The 23529-nt window shown below is 39.6% G+C and overlaps 1 protein-coding gene across 1 annotated transcript; it reads right to left on the minus strand.

The window, feature by feature from the left end:
* Positions 1 to 242: 242 nt before the first annotated feature.
* Gorasp2 (golgi reassembly stacking protein 2) lies at positions 243 to 23101 on the minus strand. The gene is made up of 10 exons (XM_010606966.3): positions 23012 to 23101; positions 14481 to 14561; positions 13120 to 13323; positions 12442 to 12528; positions 11399 to 11529; positions 9835 to 9967; positions 8184 to 8307; positions 3652 to 3741; positions 2489 to 2599; positions 243 to 961 (listed from the first exon to the last, which is right to left on the minus strand). The coding sequence occupies exons 3-10, from the start codon at positions 13261 to 13263 to the stop codon at positions 621 to 623; spliced, it is 1161 nt and encodes a 386-aa protein (XP_010605268.1). The 5' UTR covers positions 13264 to 13323; positions 14481 to 14561; positions 23012 to 23101; the 3' UTR covers positions 243 to 620.
* Between the last annotated feature and the right edge of the window lie 428 nt (positions 23102 to 23529).

Raw genomic sequence — 23529 nt, forward strand, 5'->3', positions numbered from 1 at the left:
ATGTTGTCTAAGTGATTCTGAGAGCTCAAAACAAGGATCTGTGTATAGGCTGAATAAAAAGATGTTCAATTAATAGTGTACACCGTGTAACTTTAACAAACATCTTCAATTAGAATTTTTGTGTAAACCTTAAGAGATGTGACTCACAGAGACCAAAAGTAAAGCATCTTTTCTTTTACAGTTTAGTGAAGTGGTCTGCACTTTTGCGAACGGTTTACAAAGTACAAGAAACGTTGCGTGTGAGCACTAGGCATAAAATATTTCATTTCCGTACAGAAGGAGCGGCAGGAGACAGGGAACCTAGTGGACGCCCTGGTACCTCTTTTCCCAAAGACGCACACCCCAGAACGGCAGTGGGTGCCTGGTGACGAGCCACCCTTACAACTGTTTGGCTGTTTGAAGTACAAGCACTTTCTGATATTTTCTTCCCTGTGGTGGACCCCACCCCAACTTGGCAGGATATAAACCCATGTCTTTTTGCTTAATTTCTCCTTAGAATTATTTACACGATGCCTACAGATACGGTACAAACTAGTATGAAATTAATGATAGTTTGCATTTCCAGACAGCTTCCGTGGTTAAATAAATACACCACGCTGGTTCTGAAGAATGGTTCAAAGTTAAGGTGACCCGGGTACATTCACATCCGTAATGGCAGACACAGGCCGCTCGCTGGCTGGGGTGGAGTCCCCCACTCTGTCCTCCATGGTGGTGGGGGCCTTGGGAGCAGGGGACGCCACATCCACAGTGAGTGCTGCGGCCTCGTCTGCCTTTGCAGTAGTCGTGACGGGGTCGGAAGTTAGGCTGCCGGCAGGAGGGAGGGAAGATAGCAGCTCCCCCGAGCGGGCTGCAGAAGAGCCCTCTGGAACCAAGGGGAACGACGAGAGGAACTCCGCTGGCATGGGGAGAGGTGTGAGGCCAGTTAGGCTTCGAGGAGGCAAGGCAGGAAGAGGTGGCAAACCTAGGACAGAAACAGCACAGGTCATACATCCTCCCCGCGCTAAAGAGCATTCGTTCTATGTCACAGCCAAAAGAACGTCTGTGTCTCATTAAGAGCTAAGGACAGGACACCAATCGCAACCTTTGCTCATCTCTAGCTGTAGGCCACAGCAGTTAAATACTGATCCTCTATGATAGCAGCCAGCTACAGCAACGGTTCCCGGGCACCGAGGCTCCCTGTGACTCAGCCCGGAACTGAGGGAGACAGGCTCAGGGGAGGACAGGTCCTCCTAGCCTACATGGACAGCAGCTCACCTGGCAGGTAAAGCCACCCTACATTGGGTGTGGGGCAGGAGGGCTCCCACTTTCCCACACAGCTGCGAGCTGACCTCCGGCTTCCCTGGCTGGAACCCGAAGGTATGTGCAGGGCCAGTCCAGCAAACGCTGTAGATGGGGAGCACGATGGCTGCCTTCCCGCAGCCTGGCCGCAGGTCCGTGTCTGGGGAGGTCCCAGGACCCATGACTGTGAACTACCTTTGGTGGGCTTATTCCGATGATTTCACTATGCACAAAGAAGGGCAGTAGTACCTCAACAAAGAAAGCAGGCTGTAAACAAATGTTCAGGCAACCGCTGCCCGGGGAAACCAGGCTCTTAGGGCCTGCTGAATTTGGAGAAAGGCAGAGGAAGAGTCAAGGACACAGAGCACAAAAGATAAGACAGACCGAGTGCTAGCACGGTAAGCGGTAGTCATCTGAGCTTCCTAGGACTTCTCCAATGCTGGAAACTGAGTTCATGAACACACATGTATGGTATCACACAATGGAAGAGTTACAATCCAGGCAGAAGTGCCACTGGGACAGCAGCCACTGGGTGCAGAGGGTCTCGTGCTAGCATCACTCATGGGCCACTTCTGATAACACAGCCCTCTGGGTAATCAGTGACTCCGACAGCAGTTTTGGAAGGTGAAGCTGCTTCATCGTCATCCCTGCACAAAATCTAAGGGAACACACTGCACATCTGCTCTCTCCCTCTGTGTAGCTAAAATCTCTCATAGTGTTTTACTTATGAAAGCACTTGTTCATGATGGGGAATATTTATCAAATAATAAGCTCAGCTGGCTAAGCGAGGATGACCATTTCACAGCCCGAGTTTCTGGGCCTGAGCTGAGCAACATGGGCACCATTCCTGCCCTGCTGGCAGCTACCCGGAATACCAAGACAATTACAGAAACTCATTCACGCCCGTTAGGGAGGCTGTGCCCACTTCACTGTGGAGTGTGTGCCGCTGCTCTCTGTTCCCACACTGGCCTTCCTGGTGCTTGAACTGTCGGGGTACAGGGAGAGGAGAAGAAGGAGGGAGGAGGCAGAGGAGAACCACAGAGATATTCTTTCCCTTCTTTTTCCTTTTAAGCTTTTTAAATAAAAAAGATTAATATTCTTCTGAAGTAGCTGAAATGTGCTACACAGACTGCCCTTCCCAATAAAAACTAAACTATAGGACTGGCTTTCCTGATTACAGCTTTCTCTTCAGGGCAGATGGGCATCATACCTGTGCTCCCGAGCTCTGGTAAGCCAAGCCCTGGCATGAGATGAGGTGTGGGGAGGTTGAGGTTGGGGAGGCTGGGGAGGTCAGGCAGTCCTGCAGGCAAAGGCATCAGACCTGAGCCAAGCACACAAAGAACAAAAGAGAAATCACTTCACCTGGGGAGGAAATAAGTCCTGTGTATTGAAAAACATGCCACCTACTTCAAAGTGTAACAGCAGGTTACCTCACATGTGGCAGTTTTGTATCGTAACAGCATTAACAGCAAAAATCTCACTCAAATGAACTATGTTTCTAAACCTCAGTGAAAAATCTCACTCAAATGAACTATGTTTCTAAACCTCAGTGATTAGATGGCTAAATGGGTAAAGATTAAAATAGTAACAAATAAACTCTAGAATAAGAATGATGGCAGCCTTAAGCGCCTGAGAGAAAAGGCTGACTTATTTCAGCAATTACAGTGGTAAACTGATCTGGATTTTTCTTTGATGGTTGAGGCTGGCAGCCTCTCTAGCTTTCTTTCTTTCTTTCTTTTTTTTTTTTTTAAATTCTGGAATAACTTCAGACTTAACAGCGGCAAAAGTAGTGACAAGAATCCCCACATACCCATCGTGCCAGTTCCCCACATGTAGCAAGCACTGTGCTACACCGGCTTCGTCATTCTGTGGATGTGTGTGCATGCCTGGTTCATGGCTTAACATCCCTGAGTGACAACATCTGCAGCCATGCAATTAAGGGCCCCCACTGTGAAAATATGCTTAGTCACTGAAATAATATTTGATTGTTGTCAACTATATGAAGGGACTTGGTTTTCACTGAGAACAATTAAGAGAATTATACAAAACTTTAATGTTACAGCTACTGTAGACCCAAATAAGGAACATTCTCTTGCAGGATATTTAGTGAACAATCAAAAAGTTCCAACTAAGGAGGCTGAAGAAAGGACTTTTCCATACTCCTCCTTCCTGGCTTAGGCAGCTTTGTGGGGCGGTTAGGGGGCTAGGCCACACAGCAGCTGGGATAGGAGCCCTAGGCTGCCACTAACTAGCCGCTAGTTAACATCTCTGTTTCTCTGATGATTAAAAGACATAAACAGTCACTACGTAGGTGTTCGAGCCGTTTTCAGATGCACATGTTCATGACACACATCTGTATGCACTGCTGCTTACTTGGTAATGTAGTGGCTGCGTTCACTGGTGGCACAGAGACGAGGGACTGGTTTACTTGTGGTGGTGGCAACAATGGCACTGTTGGTACACCTAAAATAAAAGCGCAAAAATACAAAAAATTTTCTAACATGTTTGGCTATAAAAGGACTCTTCAGCCTCTCCTGCTTTTGGCCCAGGCTGCTTTGGTTCCCACTTCTGGCCACATTGCTGGATATGCACCAGTCTTCATAGTGATACACCTTCTCTGCCACAGCAAGGACCTTACCCACAGCCTGAACTACAAAGACAAACAAGACAAAAGAAAAGGGTGGAGACTGTGCAACGCTGCTCCCCACGCTAAATTCACTTGACAAGAGGTTTGGACCTCATTTAAGTGGAGCTGGATTAGGAAACTGTCCTAGAAATTTGGAAATGGGATACAAAGATTCTAGCCATTCTACTGAGCTCCTGAACTAAGGGGCCCTGTAAACCCAGGGTTGCTGGGGAACCCTCCGCTAGGTGAAGAGGTGAGAGCTGGGCTGTGAAAGAAGACAATGACCTAGATACCTCAGGGAGACAAGAGCACATGGCCCTCTAGCATGGACAGCACGACTCGGCTTCCTGAGTCTGTTTCCTCTGGCCCTGGGTTCTACGATGCTCCTGTGCAGTCTACCACACCCCCATCTGTATGATGGTGGGGAGAGGAGGTTGGTTACATTCTCCATATACCAGTGACCCTCAGGACACCATGCGATAAAAGAGCTATCTACCAAGTTTACTGCCTACTCAACTGGGAGGTTTCTGATGTCAAGACAACAGTAATACAAGGCAAGCACCCTTAATCTGAAAACCCAAAAATCTGAGATGCTCCCAAGGTTGAATATAAGTAGAAAATTCCACACCTGACCTAGTGTGATGAGTGGAAGTCAAAACACAGATGCACTAAAAATACTGTATAAAATTCCCTTAGGCTGTGTGTATATAATGTCTATGAAACACAGATACCCTTCATCTTTAGGCTCGGATTCTACTCCCAAGGTATCTCATGATGCTATTTTCTTAAAAGTAGGAACACATGGTCCCCAGCAACTTCAGGTTTACAGGGCCAAATGAACACTTCTGGTCTCAAGCATTTCAGGTAAAGGTGTTCAAACCTTACCACACCCTTACAGATCTCTTAGAGATTTGCTTAAATATGGTAGCAGAAAAAAATTGTGCCTAAAATATGAACTACGCATACTCAAAACTCATTCATTCATTCATTCATTTACTCATTTACTTTTATGTAGAAATTAGAGGTGTGAAAAAGGGGGGAAAAAGCCTGGCTGAAGCACTGGCAAAGTGCTCTATGGGCTCAGGCTGCATAATTTCAAATATTGGAACAAATGCAAAGCTCCTAAAACTATGCACAACTTTTCTTTTCTCTTGGTTGTACTGGGGATTGCACTGAGTTACAACCTCAGTGCTTTCACTATTTTTTTATTTTAAGACAAGTTCTTGCTAAATTGCTAAACTGCCGAGGCTGGGCCGGAACATGTGATCCTCCTGCTTCACCCTCCCCAAATCCTGGGATTACAGGTGTGCACCACCACACCCAGATGACATTCAACATTTTCTGAGTGTCTACTTTTGAGATCTCTGCTTTTGTCAGATTTTCAAGATAGTGGGATGGATGGTTGATGTATTATTCCAAGTTTTGGGGGGCACCTATTATACATTAGACATTGTATTAGACACTGAAGGTCTTTATATCTTGAAGGAACAGAACTCACAGCCTTTGTGAAATTTACATTCTAATGAGCAGGAAAGGAGATAGATTATCAAATAAGTAAAAATCTACAGTATGTCAAATACATCCTCTGAAGAAAAATCAAGCGCAAAGGGGTGACAGGAAGTGTGAGGGGTCCCGAAAAGGTCACAATGATTAATGCGATTTCCAAATATATCTTCATTTTCTAAAAATTTAATAATCAAAACTTTCAAAGCCACAAAGAAGTTTGAAAAGCAAACACCACTCACTGTATCTCCACAGTTATTGCTTGGGTTACTCAGCAAGCAATATAATGTAATTAAAAGTGAAGATGGAAAAATAAATGTCCAACAAAAAGTTGTTTCTCACGTCCTGATGCTAGAATCCTATAATCTTTTAAGACTGATTCATTCAAAAGTGAAGATGTCAATTTCTTTCAGTCTCCTGTGAGCAACTACTGCTTTGTTTACCTTTCAGTCTTTAATATTTAAGAAGCCATTCCTAGGCAGTGTAAACACCAGGGTTCTCAGTGCATTGTGGGTAAGAGGATACCAGTGGAACTACAATGTAATGAAGGAAGATTAAAAATGTCACACAGAAACCAGAGATGTCAGCTCTGTCTTATCATCAAAAGAGCTATTATCGTATGGCATCTGCAACACTCTTACTCTAAAATGGGTAAGAATTATTCCACCACAAGATGGCCTGTTGCCTCAGGAAGTACCTCAGCCCAGCGTTACCAAGTCTTTTCAGGAATAAAGTAGGAGGCCATCTGATGGGATGTAATAAAAAACACCTTTATATCATAAAAGAACTCATGCACTGCTTGAATGAAATAAACTCTACGAGCCCTTCCAATGGTGTCTATGATTACCGATGATATTAATATCATCTAGAAGATATTTTAAAACTAGATTGTGGTAATGACACAGCTCTATAAATTACTAAAAGTCACTAAGAGTTAATTTCATGGTACACAAAATACAGTATACCTCAATAAAGCTGGGCAAGAAACCAGCAAAGGGTGGTTCTGATGACTGGTGATGCTGGGTCACGGGGGGTTCGGTTGCACTATTCCTTCATTGCTGTAGATGTCTGAAATTTTAAATTTTATTTAGAAAAAATGCCCAGTGTGAGCACAAATATTTAAAAGAGCTCAAATTGCTGGGCATGGTGGCACATACCTATAATTCCACATGCAGGAGGCTAAGATAGGAGGATCGCTGAGAGTTCAAGGACAGCCTGAACTGAACTACATATTGAGACCCTATCTCAAAACACAAAAAACAAAAACCAAACAAAAAAATTACATATATACGTCACTGTATATGAGCTAAACTAGCTAAAACATGTATTTCATTCCCTCACTCATCATTTATTGATTACCTGATATATAATTCTTGGTATTATGAAGAATGAAAACCAGAGAACAGAAAATTAGAAAAAGGGAAAAATGAAATTCAGCAACATACTAAGTTAAGAACTGTATCAAGACTTAATTTCACTCCCAGATATATAATGAAAACACGTGAATGTAAAAACTTCTACACAAATGTTCATGGCAGTATTATTCATAAAAATCTAAAAGTAGAAACATGTCCTAAATATCCATCAACTGAGAACAGATAAAGAAAACACTGTAGCCATATAACGGAACACTATTTAGCAATAAAAGTGAAATATTAATATATGCTACGCCGTCAGTGAGCATTGAAAGCATGCAAAATGAAGAACACCAGGTCAAAAAACCACACATTTCTGTAAGTGTCCAGACGGGGCAAACCCATAGGCAGAGATCTGATTAGCAGCTGTTTGGCTGGGAGGCTGGACAAAAGCAAGCAATGACTGGAGTTGGGTAGAGAGCTTCTTTGGGTACAATGCAATTGTCCAAAGTTGACCAAGGATTGAGGTATAGATTGTACAACTCTGCAAATACACTAAAAACCAAAGAACTGTATACTTTAAATGGGTGAATTGTATCATAGGAATTCTACCTGTATAAAGGTTTTTTTTTTTGATACCAGGGATCAAACTCAGGGCCTTGCACTTGTGAGGCACGTGCAGTGCCACTGAACTAAATACCCAGCCCTCCATAAAGTTATTTTACAAAGAATGAAAATAGCTGGGCATGGTGGTACACACCTGTAATCCCAGAAACATTCAGGAGGCTGAGGCAGGAGGATCACTTCAAGTCAGAGGTCAGCCTGAGCTACATAGTGAGTTCAAGGCCAGCCTGAACTGCATAATGAGACCCTGTCTGAAGAGAACAAAACAGGACCCGAGATTTAGCTCAGTGGTTTTGCCGCCTGCCTCGCAAGCTCAAGGACCTGAGTTAGATCCCTGGTACCCCCAACCAAAAAAAACAAAACAGAAATAAAATGAAAGGAATGAAAACAAAAAGGACTATATCAGGAAGAACAAAGAATAAAGGAGAGAGCTAGGAACATGTGCCCTAAGTAAGCTGAGCCCCTAATGAACAGGATCCTGCTTATTTCTGCAACCCCTGTGCCTACTAACCAGGAAACAGGCAAACAGAGCTGTTAAGAGAAATGAGAGGCAGAGGCCTAACTCTGCAAGCTACCCAGTCTGAGAGAAGCCTGGGCCTAAGTTATGCAGAGAACAGGTTTAAATGGTGACCTGTGTGTATGAGTATGGTGTTTTGGTACCTGGTTTCACATAGGACCTGTCTGTTCATGCAGAGAGTATTTACAGCTTTCAAGGCACACTGGCACTCCTCTGTAAAGTTCTATACAAGCATGTCATGTAAGACAAAAGAGCTTGGAAACAGAGTATTTTTGCATACCTGTACTGAGAACATTACTGACAGCTGGTGGAGTTGGGCTAAAAGAAAGTCCAGACAGACCCTGTTCAATTCCTGTAGTTCCTGGTGGTGACAAAGATGGAGGATTGACTGAGGACAGCTGGACCTTCCAAAAAAGGGGGGGGGGACAGGAAATTACTTAACTCATTAAGAGTGCATAAATCATACCTCTTACATGTCCTTCACATCCATACTTGGATTGTATACTAGCTGTCCAAGGTTTCCCCCGGCACTTCTACCCCAGGCACTGCTTGCTAATGTTGACACACATCCAGGCACTATGCCCTGGAAACAGCCCTCTGTCCCTTCACTTTCCTGATTTGGACACAGCTTTTAGCAACAGTTATATATGCTGACAGCAGGAGAGATTCTACCCTCTCCTCCTTCCTAGTCACCCAGAATTCATTCTATTTCAACCCTTAAACACCACTGCTTCCCTCTCTGTATTCTCAACCAGTTGCTTCAAGCAAACAAACACACATACATGCACAAACTTTTTATTGTTCATGAAATAAATCAGCTGGAAGTCTTAATATCATGATACATTTATAAAGAAACAGGATTTCTAACCTCTTGGATTCCTTAGCTCTTTTCTCATCAGTGAGTAACTTCAGGGGAGTAGAGTCTCTGTGGACACTATGGATGGTGGTGTCACTTCTGCACCCTCTAACTGCTGCCAGCTTTAGTGCCTTTGGCTGTGTTCCCACAGCTCAAATCTGTGTCTTTTCCAGCTGCCATTCTACCCTCCAGTCTTCTCAGTCAACCCTCAGAGGTGCACCGGGGCACAGTGTGCTGAGTAGGGGGCAGCAGAGCCAGCTGTGGAGGCAGAATCACTACACTGGCCCTGGACCTGAAGCTACAGTGAGGGTGAGGAGCGAAGAGCTGTGAAGCTTCTCAGTAGCTTCACTTCACAGTGTTGGGGGCCAAACTGTGCGCCAAAAATGACAGTGGCAGTAGACTCAACTTTACATTTTCTTTTTGGGTTTTTATTATGTTTTTTTGTTTGTTTGTTTCTTACCTAGCAGTGCAGACAAGAGATAACTGTCCTGGGATGCTATCACAGGAACACCTTAACACCCTGGAGGCCTACACAGACACCTGGCTCTCCTCACTCCTCCATGAAGTTTCCTGGAGCAGTGAGCACTGCGACCCTTTCCTTCCACCCTCTACACGCTATGTCACTGTCATTTGGTGTTGGCTGCCCATCAGGTCTGGAACGGTTCTTGCCTAGGACATCTTTCCACTCCTGTCACCTGACTTCCCTGAAGGTGTCACCTCCTTCTGACTTCTCCTTAGCTGCTCTACTGCATCTTTCACTGCCCATCTAGGTTTTCAAGATTCCAAGCTTGGTCCTCAAACCCAGACAGGACCAAGGGCTTAACAATTTTTATCAACATTTTCTCGGTCAAATTAACCTCTCTGGTTCAGGATTTCCAAGTCGGTGTCGCTTCCCGTCTGCTCTTTCCTAAATCAGGCTCACATACATAAACTCCACCCAGCTATCGTCCAGAAAACTCAAACTCAACATGACCATCAATATTTAACTCATCTCATCTGCTCGATCTGTTGCTACCGCCCTATGCACTCACACATTTGACTTGTTTTGGTGGAAACCATCAGGTAGTAATCTTACCTCTGTAAACCCATCTTTAAGAGGACTAATAGGTGTGCCGGTCATTTGTCCTGGAAGAGAGATTTTTTTTCCTTCTTCAAATGGGCGTGTAGGTATTCGATGCAGATAACCATATCCAATGCCACATCCTAGGCTATAAAAACATTTGTTTCTTAAAGGTATTAGTGCCAATCATAGCTTACATTTGAAGTTTTGAAATAAACAAACACACATACATCAATTCTTTTAAATAATGCCATGTTATTAGGTCTCTACTGTCCACCTCATTTAATACAGCATTCTGCCCTTGAACATGGACACTGCCCTTACTTTATTTTTCTATAAATGTTTATCATTAACTAACACACTGCATATTTATTTGTTTACTATTCTTTTCATTAAAACACTAAGGCCAGCAAGGGGAGAGACACTGTTCACTTACTGACTAAATAATTCCTGGTACATGATGGACACATCATTTGCAGAGTGATACACAACTACCCCCCGAGGAGCTCTATGCGCTTTTCCGTGATGGTATCATCTACACATCCCGTAGTTCTATTTCAGAATGCGACACAAAGCAGTCGTGCATATCTAATCCAGATTTCTTCTAATTCATCCTCCTGCTGCTACCAGAAGCATTTTTCTAAAAAGACATGATCACACTTCCTCCTCACATGCCCCTTTCCTTCTTCCCTTTGGGGAGTTGCTTCTCTGTCATTGTGTGCAGTGCTGGGGGGACTGTCAATCACGGTGCCTGCCCTGCTCAAGGGAGCAGCTCATGGATGAAGCCAGGCCAGTCAATTTTTCTTATCCAGGACTGCAAATCTCAAAAGGAACAGAAAACCAAAAAAATGGCTTCATCCCTTCTGCAGAAGGCTGACAGAATTCTCAATTAGCTCTTCTTATCTAAATTCCTAAAGGTATTCTAGTCCTGCTCTTTCCACATCTGGTTCTTTCCCTGTCTCCTTAACTATATGAGCTAACCCTTATCAACAAGTTTGTCTACTTAAGATAGTGACAGCTGATTTCTGTTTGTAACCAAAGAGGGCCTACTGATACACTCAGAACATAATATACCCTCAAAGTATGTTTAAATACCTGACCATGGTAAGACTCTCTATACTTAGGTTTCTAAGTATGGAAGCACATGCCTACAATTCAAGCTACTTGGGAGGCTGAGGCAGGAAAATCCTAAGTTTTGATGTTTTGGGCAACTTAGTGAGACCTTAAATTCAGTAAAAAGGGTGTGGCTCAGTGGTAGAAAGTGCTCGGGTTCCAGACCCAGTAGTGCCCCCCAATTATTGATTTCAATATTGTAGGTCAAGTCTTTTTTTCAAAAGAAGTATTATAATATTTCATGACAAAAGCAGCCAATGTTAAAAAACAAACAAACAAACAAACAAAATTTTAAGGGCTGGGGATTTAGCTCAGTGGCTCCAACGCCTGCCTTGCAAGCGGCAAGGGCCCGAGTTCCATTCCCAGTATCAAAAAACAAACAAACAAACAAACAAAACTAACCAATGTTCACACCTGACTGGTAAGTTTAGGCAGTCACAACTTAGTCTAAAAATAACCACCGTACCTGCCCTCTCCACCCCATGCGGAATTTGGTGTAATAATCACTTCTCGACAGTTATCGGTGTCTGTGTTATACACATAAAGCTTCAGTGGCTTTGCTTCATGGGTTTCGATAAGGCTGAAAAGATCTTCAGACTGCAGGAGCATCACAGGAGAAAAGCGTTTTTAAAATTCTGTACTTTAGAATGGTGGATTGCAAACCTGGCTACTATCAGTATTACCTGGGCAACACCTTTGAGAAGTATGCGTTCTGGACCCTGGACCCTTCCCCAAACTAATTCTCCACATGAGATTCAAAATACATAAATACAATAGAAATTCAAACAAGGCCACTCAGTGCAAGGCCCTTGTCTTTCTTCTAATGAGGCCTAAAACGCACTCCAAGTTTTGCTTTACTTTCCATTATTAAAATCTGGGCCTTATTTTTCTCAGTTTCGACTTAATAATGTACGCTTCCACTAGTTAACAGAGGAGGAAAAGGATCTAGCAGCTGAGATAATTCTGTCACCTGAAAAAGCAAAAAAGAGAAAAGAAAACTAAATCAATGACCAAAGTGAGGATTTGATTTAGTCTTGAGAGGTCTAAGAGATCTCTGTATATCACACACAAAATTTATATAATTACCACAGTATGTGCTTTTCCTCACAGCCATACCCAATAAAATAGTCCTAGAAGTTTCATTTGACACAAAGCCTAAGCTATCTTGATGAGCAAAAACCAAGATTTCAACTCTTAGGATTTCAACTCTTAATGCAAAGCATGCAAATATCTTCCTAAATTTAAACATCAATGAGAAAGCCAGGCATGGTGGCGCATGCCTGTGGGGGCTGAGGCAGGATTGCTGCAAGCTTGAGGTCAGCCCAGTCTACATAGTGCATTCAAGGCCAGTCTGAACTACACAGTGGTGAGACCCTGTCTCAAAAAACAAACAAACAGGGCTGGGAATTCTTACCACAAGTGCAAGGACCTGAGTTCTCTCCCCGGTACCAAAACAAACAAACCCATCAAGGAGAAAATATTGTATAATTAGTAATGAACACCGATTACCTCATTCATGACTGTATCTGCTCCAATGATATAATCACTGTGAGGTCTAAGACCTGCCAGTGCTGCAGGAGAATTTGATTCCACTTCCTAGGACGACATCAAAGCATGCTCTCAAATTAATAAATATACACATATATAGATATCTATATCTGTATCTATTTTTCCAAGTTTCATAGTCAGTTCTTAATTACAGTGATTAAAAAAATTCCCTATTTCTGTCTTGTAAGAGATATTGTCAGATGTAAGAAAACAGAGTATACTTAAAACTTCCAACCATAAAAACTATGTAATACTTTAAATATTTCTGTAGCTATTTGCCTTAATCTTTTTCTAATGAACAAAGCATTAGAAATGGAATTCTTGGGCTGGGGATTTGGCTCAGTGGTTCCACAGCCTGCCTTGCAAGCAAAAGGGCCCGAGTTCAATCCCCAGTACCACAAAAACCAAAAAACCAAAAAGAAAAAAAAAATGGAATTCTTAAACTTCTATATCTGCTTCTCTTAAGGTTTAAAAAAGGTTAATCCATTATTAACAAGCAATGAATGCTGAGTGTAAGAAACTAAAGCCAACCTAACAACAATCTCCTTACAATGTCCCCAACCCAGAGATGACCACTGTTGCTGCCTCTTCCTACGCTGCTTCTTACTATGCACATAACTGTTCCTGGTCCATACCTACCAGCACATGCCAAACGTTTTCATTTGCCCCATCAAAGCTGCAGAAACGAATGCTCACACCCAACAATCCCTGGCCACCCCACATGTTGCTGGGTGTGACTGATGTCTCTCGCAACTCCAGGGTTTTGCTGCTATAGATGAGCATTTTTACAGGCTTTTCAACATTTGCTTTCAGTAGATCCTTAAGAGTATCATTGTCTTTATTCTGTGAATATATAGAAAATATATTCCCTAATAAATAAAAACAATATTAACTATTTTTACCTTAAGCATCCTATATCCCTAAAAGAGTAATATTAATAAGCAACATAAAAAAACTGAAGGCTGAACATGGTGGCACACTCCTGTCATCCTAGCACTCTGTAAGAAACTGAGGTAAGAGAGTACCAAGTTTAAGCCCAGCCCAGGCAACTTTGGGAGAACCTGTTGCAAAAATAAAAAAGGGCTGGGGTCACACACACACACACACACACACACACACACACTCTCACAGAACTTGAACTTTTTTCTAATAGATATGGATTTTGCAACCCAACATTACTTAGCATGATCAAGGGCTTCAGTGATTGAAAACACAATATTGTATAAGAAGTTATATCACTACCAAAGTTGGAATGACTCTGATTTTTAAATCTAAAAGATTTGCTGAGGTTTAATTTTGGACTCTACTTCTAAACATATACTTTATTATTTATTAGGAACGAGAAGGAAAATAAAATGGTATACAATATTAAATATTGTATTATATAAATGAATCATAGCCATTGTGTCAGAGATGTTAAGTAATGAACAAAAACTTAAAATTGTTATAAAAAATAAACTAACTTAGTAACTATTGTCCTAAGAATTTCCTTTGTTGAGATTATATAATTTCTTGCCTATAAGACTTTATTGTGGGTAAATAAAAACAATTTATAAAAAGTGGTTTTAATTCTGTACCTTTACATCTCTCTGTCTGGTTCTGACAAAATTATGTATCATGAAACTTAACTCCAAGAAAACTGACAAGTAAATGACACTTTACTAATCCATTTGTCAACAAGCTGCAGAAGTCGGACACTTTAAAAAGCAATCTTTCTCATCCTAATTATTTCTTTCTGCTTATAAAAATTAAATATAGAACAAATAAAGTGAAAGACTCCAGGGATTCTTCTCCTCTAAGATAATCATTGAACTATGGTATGCAGTACAGTAGTAGAGATTTGACATTTTAATATTTACTGATAGATCATTACAGTATTTGTATCATATGCTACATATTTGTAACTCATTAATGAAAACCCATCCCAGATAATCTGAAAAGGCCAATCAGTAAAATATTATGAAGTGCTACAGACAAAATTACCAAAAAAGTGAACTTACTAATCTTGAACCATTAATAGAAACAATAAAGTCAAAGAAAGGCTCCAATCCAGCTCTATGTCCCGGGGAATTTTCTTGTACCTGTAAAAACAAAATACCAAAAATGAAAAATGCAATGTAAGTTAAAAAAAGCAAACACTGCTAAAAGCTAAAAGGAAAAATTATAAGGTAAATTTTCTTTTTTTTCCCCATTAAGTTTATTGGTGCTTTTTAGGTATACAATATAGTTACATTCATCATTGGGATCTTGGTTGTTCTTTTTTCCCCATTCCCCTGACCTCCCTTCACCCCTCCATCCTTCCATATTTACATATACTTTGTTTCCATTTTCCCCTTTTCTCATATTTTTCTTTTCCCTTCTTTCCTTTCCCCTCTCCTTTCCACTTCCCCTACTCCTTTAGACCTTTCTTCCTATTTCACATTATCAATTATACAAATTGAATCTTATTTACACTTTTAGTTTTCACACCAAAGAAACTATCTGGTTTACACATGTGTGTCCCATTTATTTCACTTAAGAAATAAGTGAAATGTGCATCCATTTAGCTATAAATGTCTCTAGTTCCTCATTCTTTATGGATAAGCTGTACTCCAATTTTAGAAAAACCACACCTTCTTTATCCAGTCTCCAGTTGATGGGCAACTGGGCTGTTGTAAGGTAAATTTAAATACGTAGCTATCCCTTTTCAGTAAAAATAGACTAATTTGATAATGAAATATTAGCACAAAGTAATTCTCTAACTTCTCTTTTTCCAGATAATGTCCCTCCAACTCCCTAAATTTTACCCATGCTTTAAATTCATCTGTATGAGGCTTTTTTCCTCTATAGCTCTATTTCTATACCACTTTCTACTTTGTGGAGGGGTGGGGGGGAGTCCTCCAAGCCATTGGCAGATTTAAGGGAAGAGTTCATCATTACAACTGAAAAACACATTCATTCCTTAACTACTAGACTAGCAAGGAACCATTCAGCTACATCTCTATGAACTACAATGAGACAGTTACAATCTGTTGAGAAACAGGCAAGAAGTGAGGAGGTGGACATACAACCCTCCAGTCACTGTATACAAAACCAAGAGGCTAAGGTTATATAATGAGGTTCTAAGGGGAAGATACGAAACAGACTAAAATTACGACCTTTTCTAACTTCACACTAATATTAGTACCCACTAATAGAAATACGGCTAGTAAAGCAAAAAAGTGAATAAAATCTACTTTACATTTTCTTCTCCAAAATATTTTCACAATGGCCTAAGGAATTTTTATTCTGCTTGACATAATTAAGCAATGTCAAAACTGTCCTACAAAAAGAGAAAGTTTGCACTGATATTTATAGGCTGATTTTAATAGTCAAAGCAGTCATTCAATCATATATGAAGCTGGAGCTATTTATACAATAATAAATCATTTTAATCCTTTTGAAATGGAACATAGGTTGTTCCCAGAACACATTCTTGAATACCAATGCCAATCAGAATTGTTAATTTCTGGATTAATGTTACCTTTTATAATTATTTACTTGAAGCCAAATTGTAGTACCACTGCCCTTAAATGAGAAATAATAGGCTCTCTTCTTTTGCCATAGTAAATACATACCCATTGTAAGTGGTTCGGTGTTTACCTTACTAAAACTATTTGATCCTTCTTTGTGTATGTTTTCCTGCAAGTCTGAGACAAAATTCTTCTTAATAAGTTAAATATAAAATGAATCCATTATTTAAAGGTGCTAGTAACAAAATAATCAGAATATGTTGCTTAGTTTCTTCATCCTCAGTTTTTATGAAATAAGGGTTATTTCCTATGCTGTGTATTAGCAAAAAAATGTCTATACCCCAAAATAACAGATTTCTACACAGACAGAAACTCTGAAAGGTAAATGGTGGCTGCCTAGAGTCATTATAAGAAAAGCGAGGTCAAGTTAGAGCTAGCAAGGAAGAATCAAACTACTCCGTGTACAAAGTCTTGCCATTAGGTGGCTCTCAGATGTGAAAGCCCTCAGGTGTAAAAGGGTGGAAATGCCATAGATTCCTAGGGGCCCCACAAAGAGCAGTTTCTAATTTAACAGGGTTTCAATCCCATCATCTAATTAAACCTGAATGTTTCCAAATGACAATTAATACCATTTCATTTAGAACATAACCAGTTTTTTTTCTAACCAGTTTATTGATTAACTCTGGACTTCACTGAGGCTTGCTAACAGTTCACTAGAAAAAAACAGATAAGAAAGCTCTTTTGGTTTTGTTTATTTATTATTATTATTATTATATATATATTTTTTGGTACCAGGGATTGAATTTGGGTCCTTGCGCTTGCGAGGCAGACGCTGAAACCACTGAGCTAAATCCCAGGCCCCATGATAGTACTTTTGTAATGTCATTATCAACTTAGAGAGTTGGCCCTATGTACTGATTTGTATCATGCACTTTACCAAGAATAAAGTTGGATATCTGAACCATCAGAAGTATTATTCCTATAATTCAAATCAAAAAGATTCAATAGTTAAATTTGAATTCTAAAATAAGTAAACTTAAATCATCCTTTCTCCAACTGTTTTTCTATTTTATTTGCTACTGACCCTGATTTCCCTTCTGTTTCTAATGGACCCTAAAATTAACTTCTTCCTCAAATTCATTTATATCATTATTAGCGAGAACATTTATGAGAAGTAGGTATCTTAATTATCTCAAGGAAACCAGCAGAGGGAGCCCTACAAATTGCTCTCTGGTGTTAGTATATTTATAAGAAATTTCCTATATTTCATAACACAGAAAATAAGATATACAGAACAGCAAGTAAACATCTACACAGGTAAGTTTTTCTTGCAATATTATCTACTGACAAGAATCTCTTAGATACCCAATCTCCCCAGCATCAGATTATTACTTCAATACTTTCTGTCTCCTGCAAGATCTCTTGGTGGTTAATCTATCTTCTTCATCCTTGAAACTTCTTAGTCTGTATGTACTTGGATCCATAGGACTTTAACATGTATTACTGGGCCAAGCACCATAGTAATTTAAATGAACAGGTTAAATTTGAAGATTTAGAAATCTTTAAGATATTATAATAAAAATGTACAGTGCAAAAAGGATAGTTTTGGAGTAGACGGAGTTGGTTTTAAGCCATGGTTTTCACCCACTTGTTAGCCATGTGAGCTTGGGAAAGTTTACCTTTCTGGATCTTAGTTTCATCATTTCAAGTAAGGGATAATGTCATCTACTTTATATAAGAATATTATAAAGTTTCAATGAGTTAAAGTTCATGAAAGGCCTAGCTAATCCCATTGCCTATGATAGGAGCCCTATAACTCTTAAACTTGCTTTCCTACCTCTGCCACCAACACCCAAGAATATACATTTTTAACCAACGAATACTTTGATACTAGGCTATTGTTCTGAATGTTTTTAAATATCTCTTACTATTTTTGTTTTGTTTTTTGAATCAGATTCTCACTATGTAGTTCAGGCTGGGCTTGACCTCATGGAGATATTCCTGCCTCAGCCTCCCAAGTGCTGGAATTACAGACATATGCCACCATGCTCAGCTTCTCTTATTCTTTAAAAAAAGAAAAACAGAAGAAAAAACTTGTAAAATATTAGTCAACTGGGGAGGGGAGATGAAAATTATTTTCAAAATATTGCCCCACACAAAAATATATTTTTTTGTGGTACCAGAGATTGAATGCAGGACCTTGCATTTGCAAGGAAGGCACAGTGCCACTGAGCTAAATTCCCAGCCCTCAAAAATCAATTCTAAATGGACAGCAGATGTAAGAGTTAAAGCTTTTGGAGAGAAAAAAAAATCTTAGACCTTCAAGAATGCAGACTTCCTAAAATGGACACACACAAAAAAGACTCATTATCAAATAAAAAATTGATGAACTGCACTATATTAAAACTAAGAACTTGTGATTATCAAAAGGAGATGAGCAATTAAGAGAGTAAAAGATACACATCCAACAAAGTATATGCATTCAGAGCAAATAATTGAACTACTGCAAATTATTAAGAATAATAGACAAGCCGGGCATTGTGGTACATTCCTGTAATCCCAACATTCTAGAAGGCTGAAGCATAAAAATGGCAAGCTTGAGTCCTGCCCAGTCAACTTAGTGACTTAGCAAGCCCTGCTTCAAAATAAAAAATGAAAAAGGGCCAGAGACCTGGCTTGGCTGTAAGCCCCCAGTACCAAATAAATAAATAATAATAAAACCACAATGAGATACTATTTAACCACTAGAATATGAAAACTAAAAAAGACAGTAGCAAGTGTTGACAAGGATGCAGAGAAACTGGAGCCTTCATACACTGCCAGTGGGAATACGAACTGCAGCTGCAGTAGTGCTGTGGAGAACAGTTTGGCAGATTGTCAAATCGTTAAACATGAAGTTATGACTCAGCAATTGCACTCCTAACATACAACCAAGAGAAATACATTCCACACAAAAATGTGTATACAAATTTCAGAACAGCACTGTTCATAACAGCTAAAAAGTAGAAAGAATGCAAATATCTCTCAACTGATGAATGCATAAGCAAAATGTGTTAATATCCATATAAGGAAATAAAGTACTTTATCTATGTACTGTGACATAATAAACCTTCAGAATATGCTGTTAAAGAAGCTAGTCACAAAAGACCACAGTATTGTATGATTCTATTTATATGAAATGTCCAGAACAGACGAATCCATAGGGGTTGTGGGTAGAGGAAGGGGAGTCTCTTCTAATGGGGATGGGTTTCTTTCTGGAATAAGAAGCACTGGAGGCCGGGTGTGGTAGTGCACACCTGTAATCCCACCACTCGGGAGGCTGCAAACTTTAAAAGACTGGATTTTATGGTATGCAAATTATATCACAATAAAATTGCTTAAAAAGATAGTGGGGCAGAGATTTTAGCAGATGCTGACACTGAGGCTATCAAGTGACCAATATATATGAAAATATGATGAATTGTAATGGGCATGAAGGAAATGCAAACTAAAACCACAACGTAATAACGTTACACACCTATCAGGAATGTCCAAAATGAGAAAGATGAGTTGGGTCTGGTGGCACACATATTTAATTCCAGTTTCTCAGAAGACGAAGGCAGGAGGACTGTAAGATCATGGCCAGCCTGAGGAATTTAGCAAGACTGTTTCAAAAGGAAAAGAAGAGGTACGGCAGGCTAGGGATGAGCTCAGTGGCAGAGTGCACCTGCTAGCAGGTCCAAGGCCGAGTTCCGTTCCCAGTACTGGGAACAAAATACAAACATGCTCCACAAAAAAATCAAAACATAAAAAAATAAAATGAGGAAAATGGAAAATATTAAGGTCTAGTGAAGATATGGAACATCAACACTGCTGGTGGGATATGAATTAGTAAACTATTTAACAATAACTATTAATATTGAAAATATGCATACCCTTTCACCCAACATTCTACCCCTAAGTGTATACCACTATAGAAATATGTATACACATGCTCCAAAAGACATACAGTATAATATTCATAGCAGTGTTCCACTATGCTATTTGTAATAGCCCCAAATGGAAGACTACACAAATGCCTGTTAATAGCAGTTTAAAAGGTGAATAAAAGTTGCTATAATCTCTCAATAGTATCATATGCTTTAATGAGAGGTCTATTATTTCACAAGCAATATTTGAGCAAAAGAAGCCAGATAAAAATGAAATACATATATATTACATGGTCTCATTTACATAAAGTTCAAGAACAGGCCACCCTAAGTCAGTGCATCTAGAAATCAGAATCACGGACAGTATTTGCCCTGGTTGAGGTGGGGCTGAATGGAAGCGGAGAAAGGGAGTGAGGTCCTGTGGACAGGAGGCAGTTGTCTGTAAAGATTCACAAAGTCATTACAAGGGGATGCTCTTTTAAATAAAAAGTTTTAAGATAGGCTTTCTCTATTTAAAAAGTAGGTAAGAAATTACTAAGAGACTATAACCCCATACTTCACATATGTAGAGCACTTTGAGAACGTGCAATCAAGTGAAAAAGGAACAGTCAATATAAAGGCCACAAAATGACCTATTCTAATGCTCATTCTTCTTTATAAGGACACATCAGGACCACGCTTGGACCCCGTTTATATTTCCCTAATTTAGCTATCCGATTTCCAGGTCACTAATAGCCAAAAGAAAGGAAAGAGAAAAAACTGCTAATGCCGTTTAATAGTGAGTACTCACTGTGAGCTTATACAAACTAAAGGTGTAACTGTGACATCTTACAGGGAACACAAAGACAAAAATCTCCAAAATAAAGTTGTTTATAGACCATTTTGTGGTGATGAAAATGTTCTACATGTGTGCTGTCCAATAAGGTAGCCAGTAGTTGCATGTGACTACAAAGCATTGGAAATGTGGCTGGTGTAACTGAGGAACTGAAATTTTAAATTAATTTACATTTAAGTTAAAATAGTCACAGGTGACTTGAGGTCCTGGATTAGAAAACGTAAGTCTACATGATAGCCTACATAATTTGTGTACCAACATGGAACATCGACTGATGGTCATAATGACAATAAAGACACAAGGAGGTTAAATTACATTCAGCCCCTATCCACACAGGGGAAAACATGTTTACTAGAGTGAAGTTATGATTCCAACTATGTGATATTCTGGAAAAGGTAAAACAATGGAAAAAGGAAAAATACCAGTGGATGCTGGGGCCCAGGGGTTGCAGAGGGATGACTAGGTTGTGCAGGAAGGACAGGCAGTGGGACTTCTGTGTATGACGCTACAATGGTGGGCACATCCTTATAAATTTGCCCAAACCCACAGAATGTACGACACAAAGAGTGAATGAACCCTAAGTTCACAAGACTATAAATGATGGACCTTGGATGACAATGATGTGATGTAGGTTCATGAACAACAACTAATGTACCACTCTGGGAGGGTGCTGATCATAGGGAGGCTATGGGAAATCTCTGTACTTTCTGCTCTATTTTCCTGTGAACCTAAAAAAATGTCCTGAAAAATAAAGTCCACTAAAAAAGGATTTTCATATACCATAGGTTTTTTTTTCTTTTAGACAGAGTCTTGCTATGTAGCTCAGGCTGGCCTTGAACTCACTATGTTGCCCAGGCTGGCCTCAAACTTTCAGGGATTCTCCTGCCTCCTCCCTAAGTGCTGGGATTACAGATGTGTACCACCATCCCCAACATTTTTGATACTTAAAGGAAAAAACATCCAGTCATAAAGAAAACTATGACTATATCCAAACCTCCCTGAAAACTCCAATGAGCATTTTGATAGAGCACTTTTTCTCATTATTTTCAGGCTACATGGTTTAAAGAATTAAGTAACAATATGATGCAAATGAAAATAAATTAAACCTAGAAGATAATTATTTTAAAAAATTATTTTTAGGTTGAAGGGAGGGCAGGGGAATAGGGAAAAAAAATAAGAACCAAGATACATCATGTAAAGGTACAAGTTCCCAAAGATGAATGTAACTGTACTATATACCTAAAATGTACCAATAAAAGAATTTAAGAGGAAAAAAAACCCCACAAACTATAGGGACAGAGTTTAATAACTTGTGAGATGGACTTGAAAAAAATTATTTTAAAATGTTATCAAAATATGCACAGGCAGGGCAGAAGAAATTACGAATGCAGTTTCTAGTATTTCTAATAGTTGAAAGTTGTCTTAAGCAAATAAAAATCACAGCATGAGATAAATGCTTCCATCACTCTGGGGGAAAAAAACCCAGCTACAATCAACAAGATGAAATCTGCTAGACATTATTAATCCCTCAATGAGCAAAGGTGAGAAGCTTATGATGAGACTGCACAGTAAAGGGGCACGCCTACTGCATAAAAAGAAATGATCACCAATGATTGCAGGCTGCATTTTTCAATCACAGACCCTTCAGGAATAATCTCTAATGTGGTGTCAATTCAACTACTAATGATAGTTTCAGTAGGTCTGGAAATCAATTTGGTGGGTCATACTATGATAAAGACCAAAACAGACATTAGACAAAATACCAAAAATCTATGACATAAGGATATTTTAATGATGTGGTAGGATGTACTGGTTGCAAAAGAAAAGTTTTTTTACTTTGAACTATAAAAAATAAAAAATAAATTTGAAAAACTGCCCAAGATACCATAAAACTTTTTGTTCAGTCAAGTTCTAGGTAATAAAAGCCATTAAGTTTAACTAGGTGTGGTGATACATGTCTGTAATCTCAGCACTTTGGGAGGCTGAGGCAGGAGAATCAACAGTTTGAGCCTAGCCTGGAAAACTTAGTGAGACTGTGGCTTCAAAAAGAAAAAGGCTTGAGATATTCCTCAGCATAGAGGCCCTGAGTTCAACTCCCAATTCTGGTTTCACTCTTTCATCATCTTTTGATCGTGGATCATTTAGGTTAGGTTTTTACCAGAGTTAGTCTGAAAACAAATTCCCCGCCTATAGATCTCACTATTCTCTACTGGTTGCTTTCTAATAAATTACCCATCTCTTTTTCACAATTAAGAGTTCCAACTGTACTATTCTACTATGTATCACTTTGTATCAACCTTTTCTTTCTTCTAATTTGTAGATCAGGAGAAGCAGGGTCCACAGTGTAGAGAAGATAAGCAGGTAGAGCAGGGGTTAGGCATTCTATTTACTTATGTGCTTCCAGCTGAGGTACACCATCTGCTAAGGTAATGACAGGAAACCACAAAGTTACTTTTTGAACACTACAAGAAGCCGACAGTAACTGTCACCTTTTTATCACTGTACCATATACCTTTTATAAAATGTAGATAAATCCCTTTGAGTGACTGTTTACACCATCTCCTCTAGCTTTCAATTTAATGTTAACGTGCTCACTTTTCCTCTTTCTTTAAAAACTGCAGAAATACTAAATAAGACTAGAAAATAAATTAAATCCAAGTAACACCTAAATGAATCACTTCAACCAAATGTATTAACCCTTCTGTTATGGGTGTTTACCTAGGTGATCAAAATGATGGCAGAAGATTGGCATATGTGATATAATAAAAGACATCTAGGGCAAGTTATTCTACGACTGCAAGTGAGCAAGATTCCC

Source organism: Fukomys damarensis, unplaced genomic scaffold (assembly GCF_012274545.1).
Source record: "Fukomys damarensis isolate Sample0158 unplaced genomic scaffold, DMR_v1.0_HiC HiC_scaffold_26, whole genome shotgun sequence".
Lineage (NCBI taxonomy): Eukaryota > Metazoa > Chordata > Mammalia > Rodentia > Bathyergidae > Fukomys > Fukomys damarensis.

Excerpts from the sequence above, each read along its gene's own strand:
- Gorasp2 (XM_010606966.3), bottom strand. The coding sequence starts at position 13,263 with ATGCTCATCTATAGCAGCAAAACCCTGGAGTTGCGAGAGACATCAGTC. Across the intron at positions 9,968-11,398 it reads GCATGGGGTGGAGAGGGCAG|CCTAGGATGTGGCATTGGAT; the intron begins GTACGGTGGTTA and ends ATGTTTTTATAG. Across the intron at positions 962-2,488 it reads ACCAGAGCTCGGGAGCACAG|GTTTGCCACCTCTTCCTGCC; the intron begins GTATGATGCCCA and ends TTTCTGTCCTAG.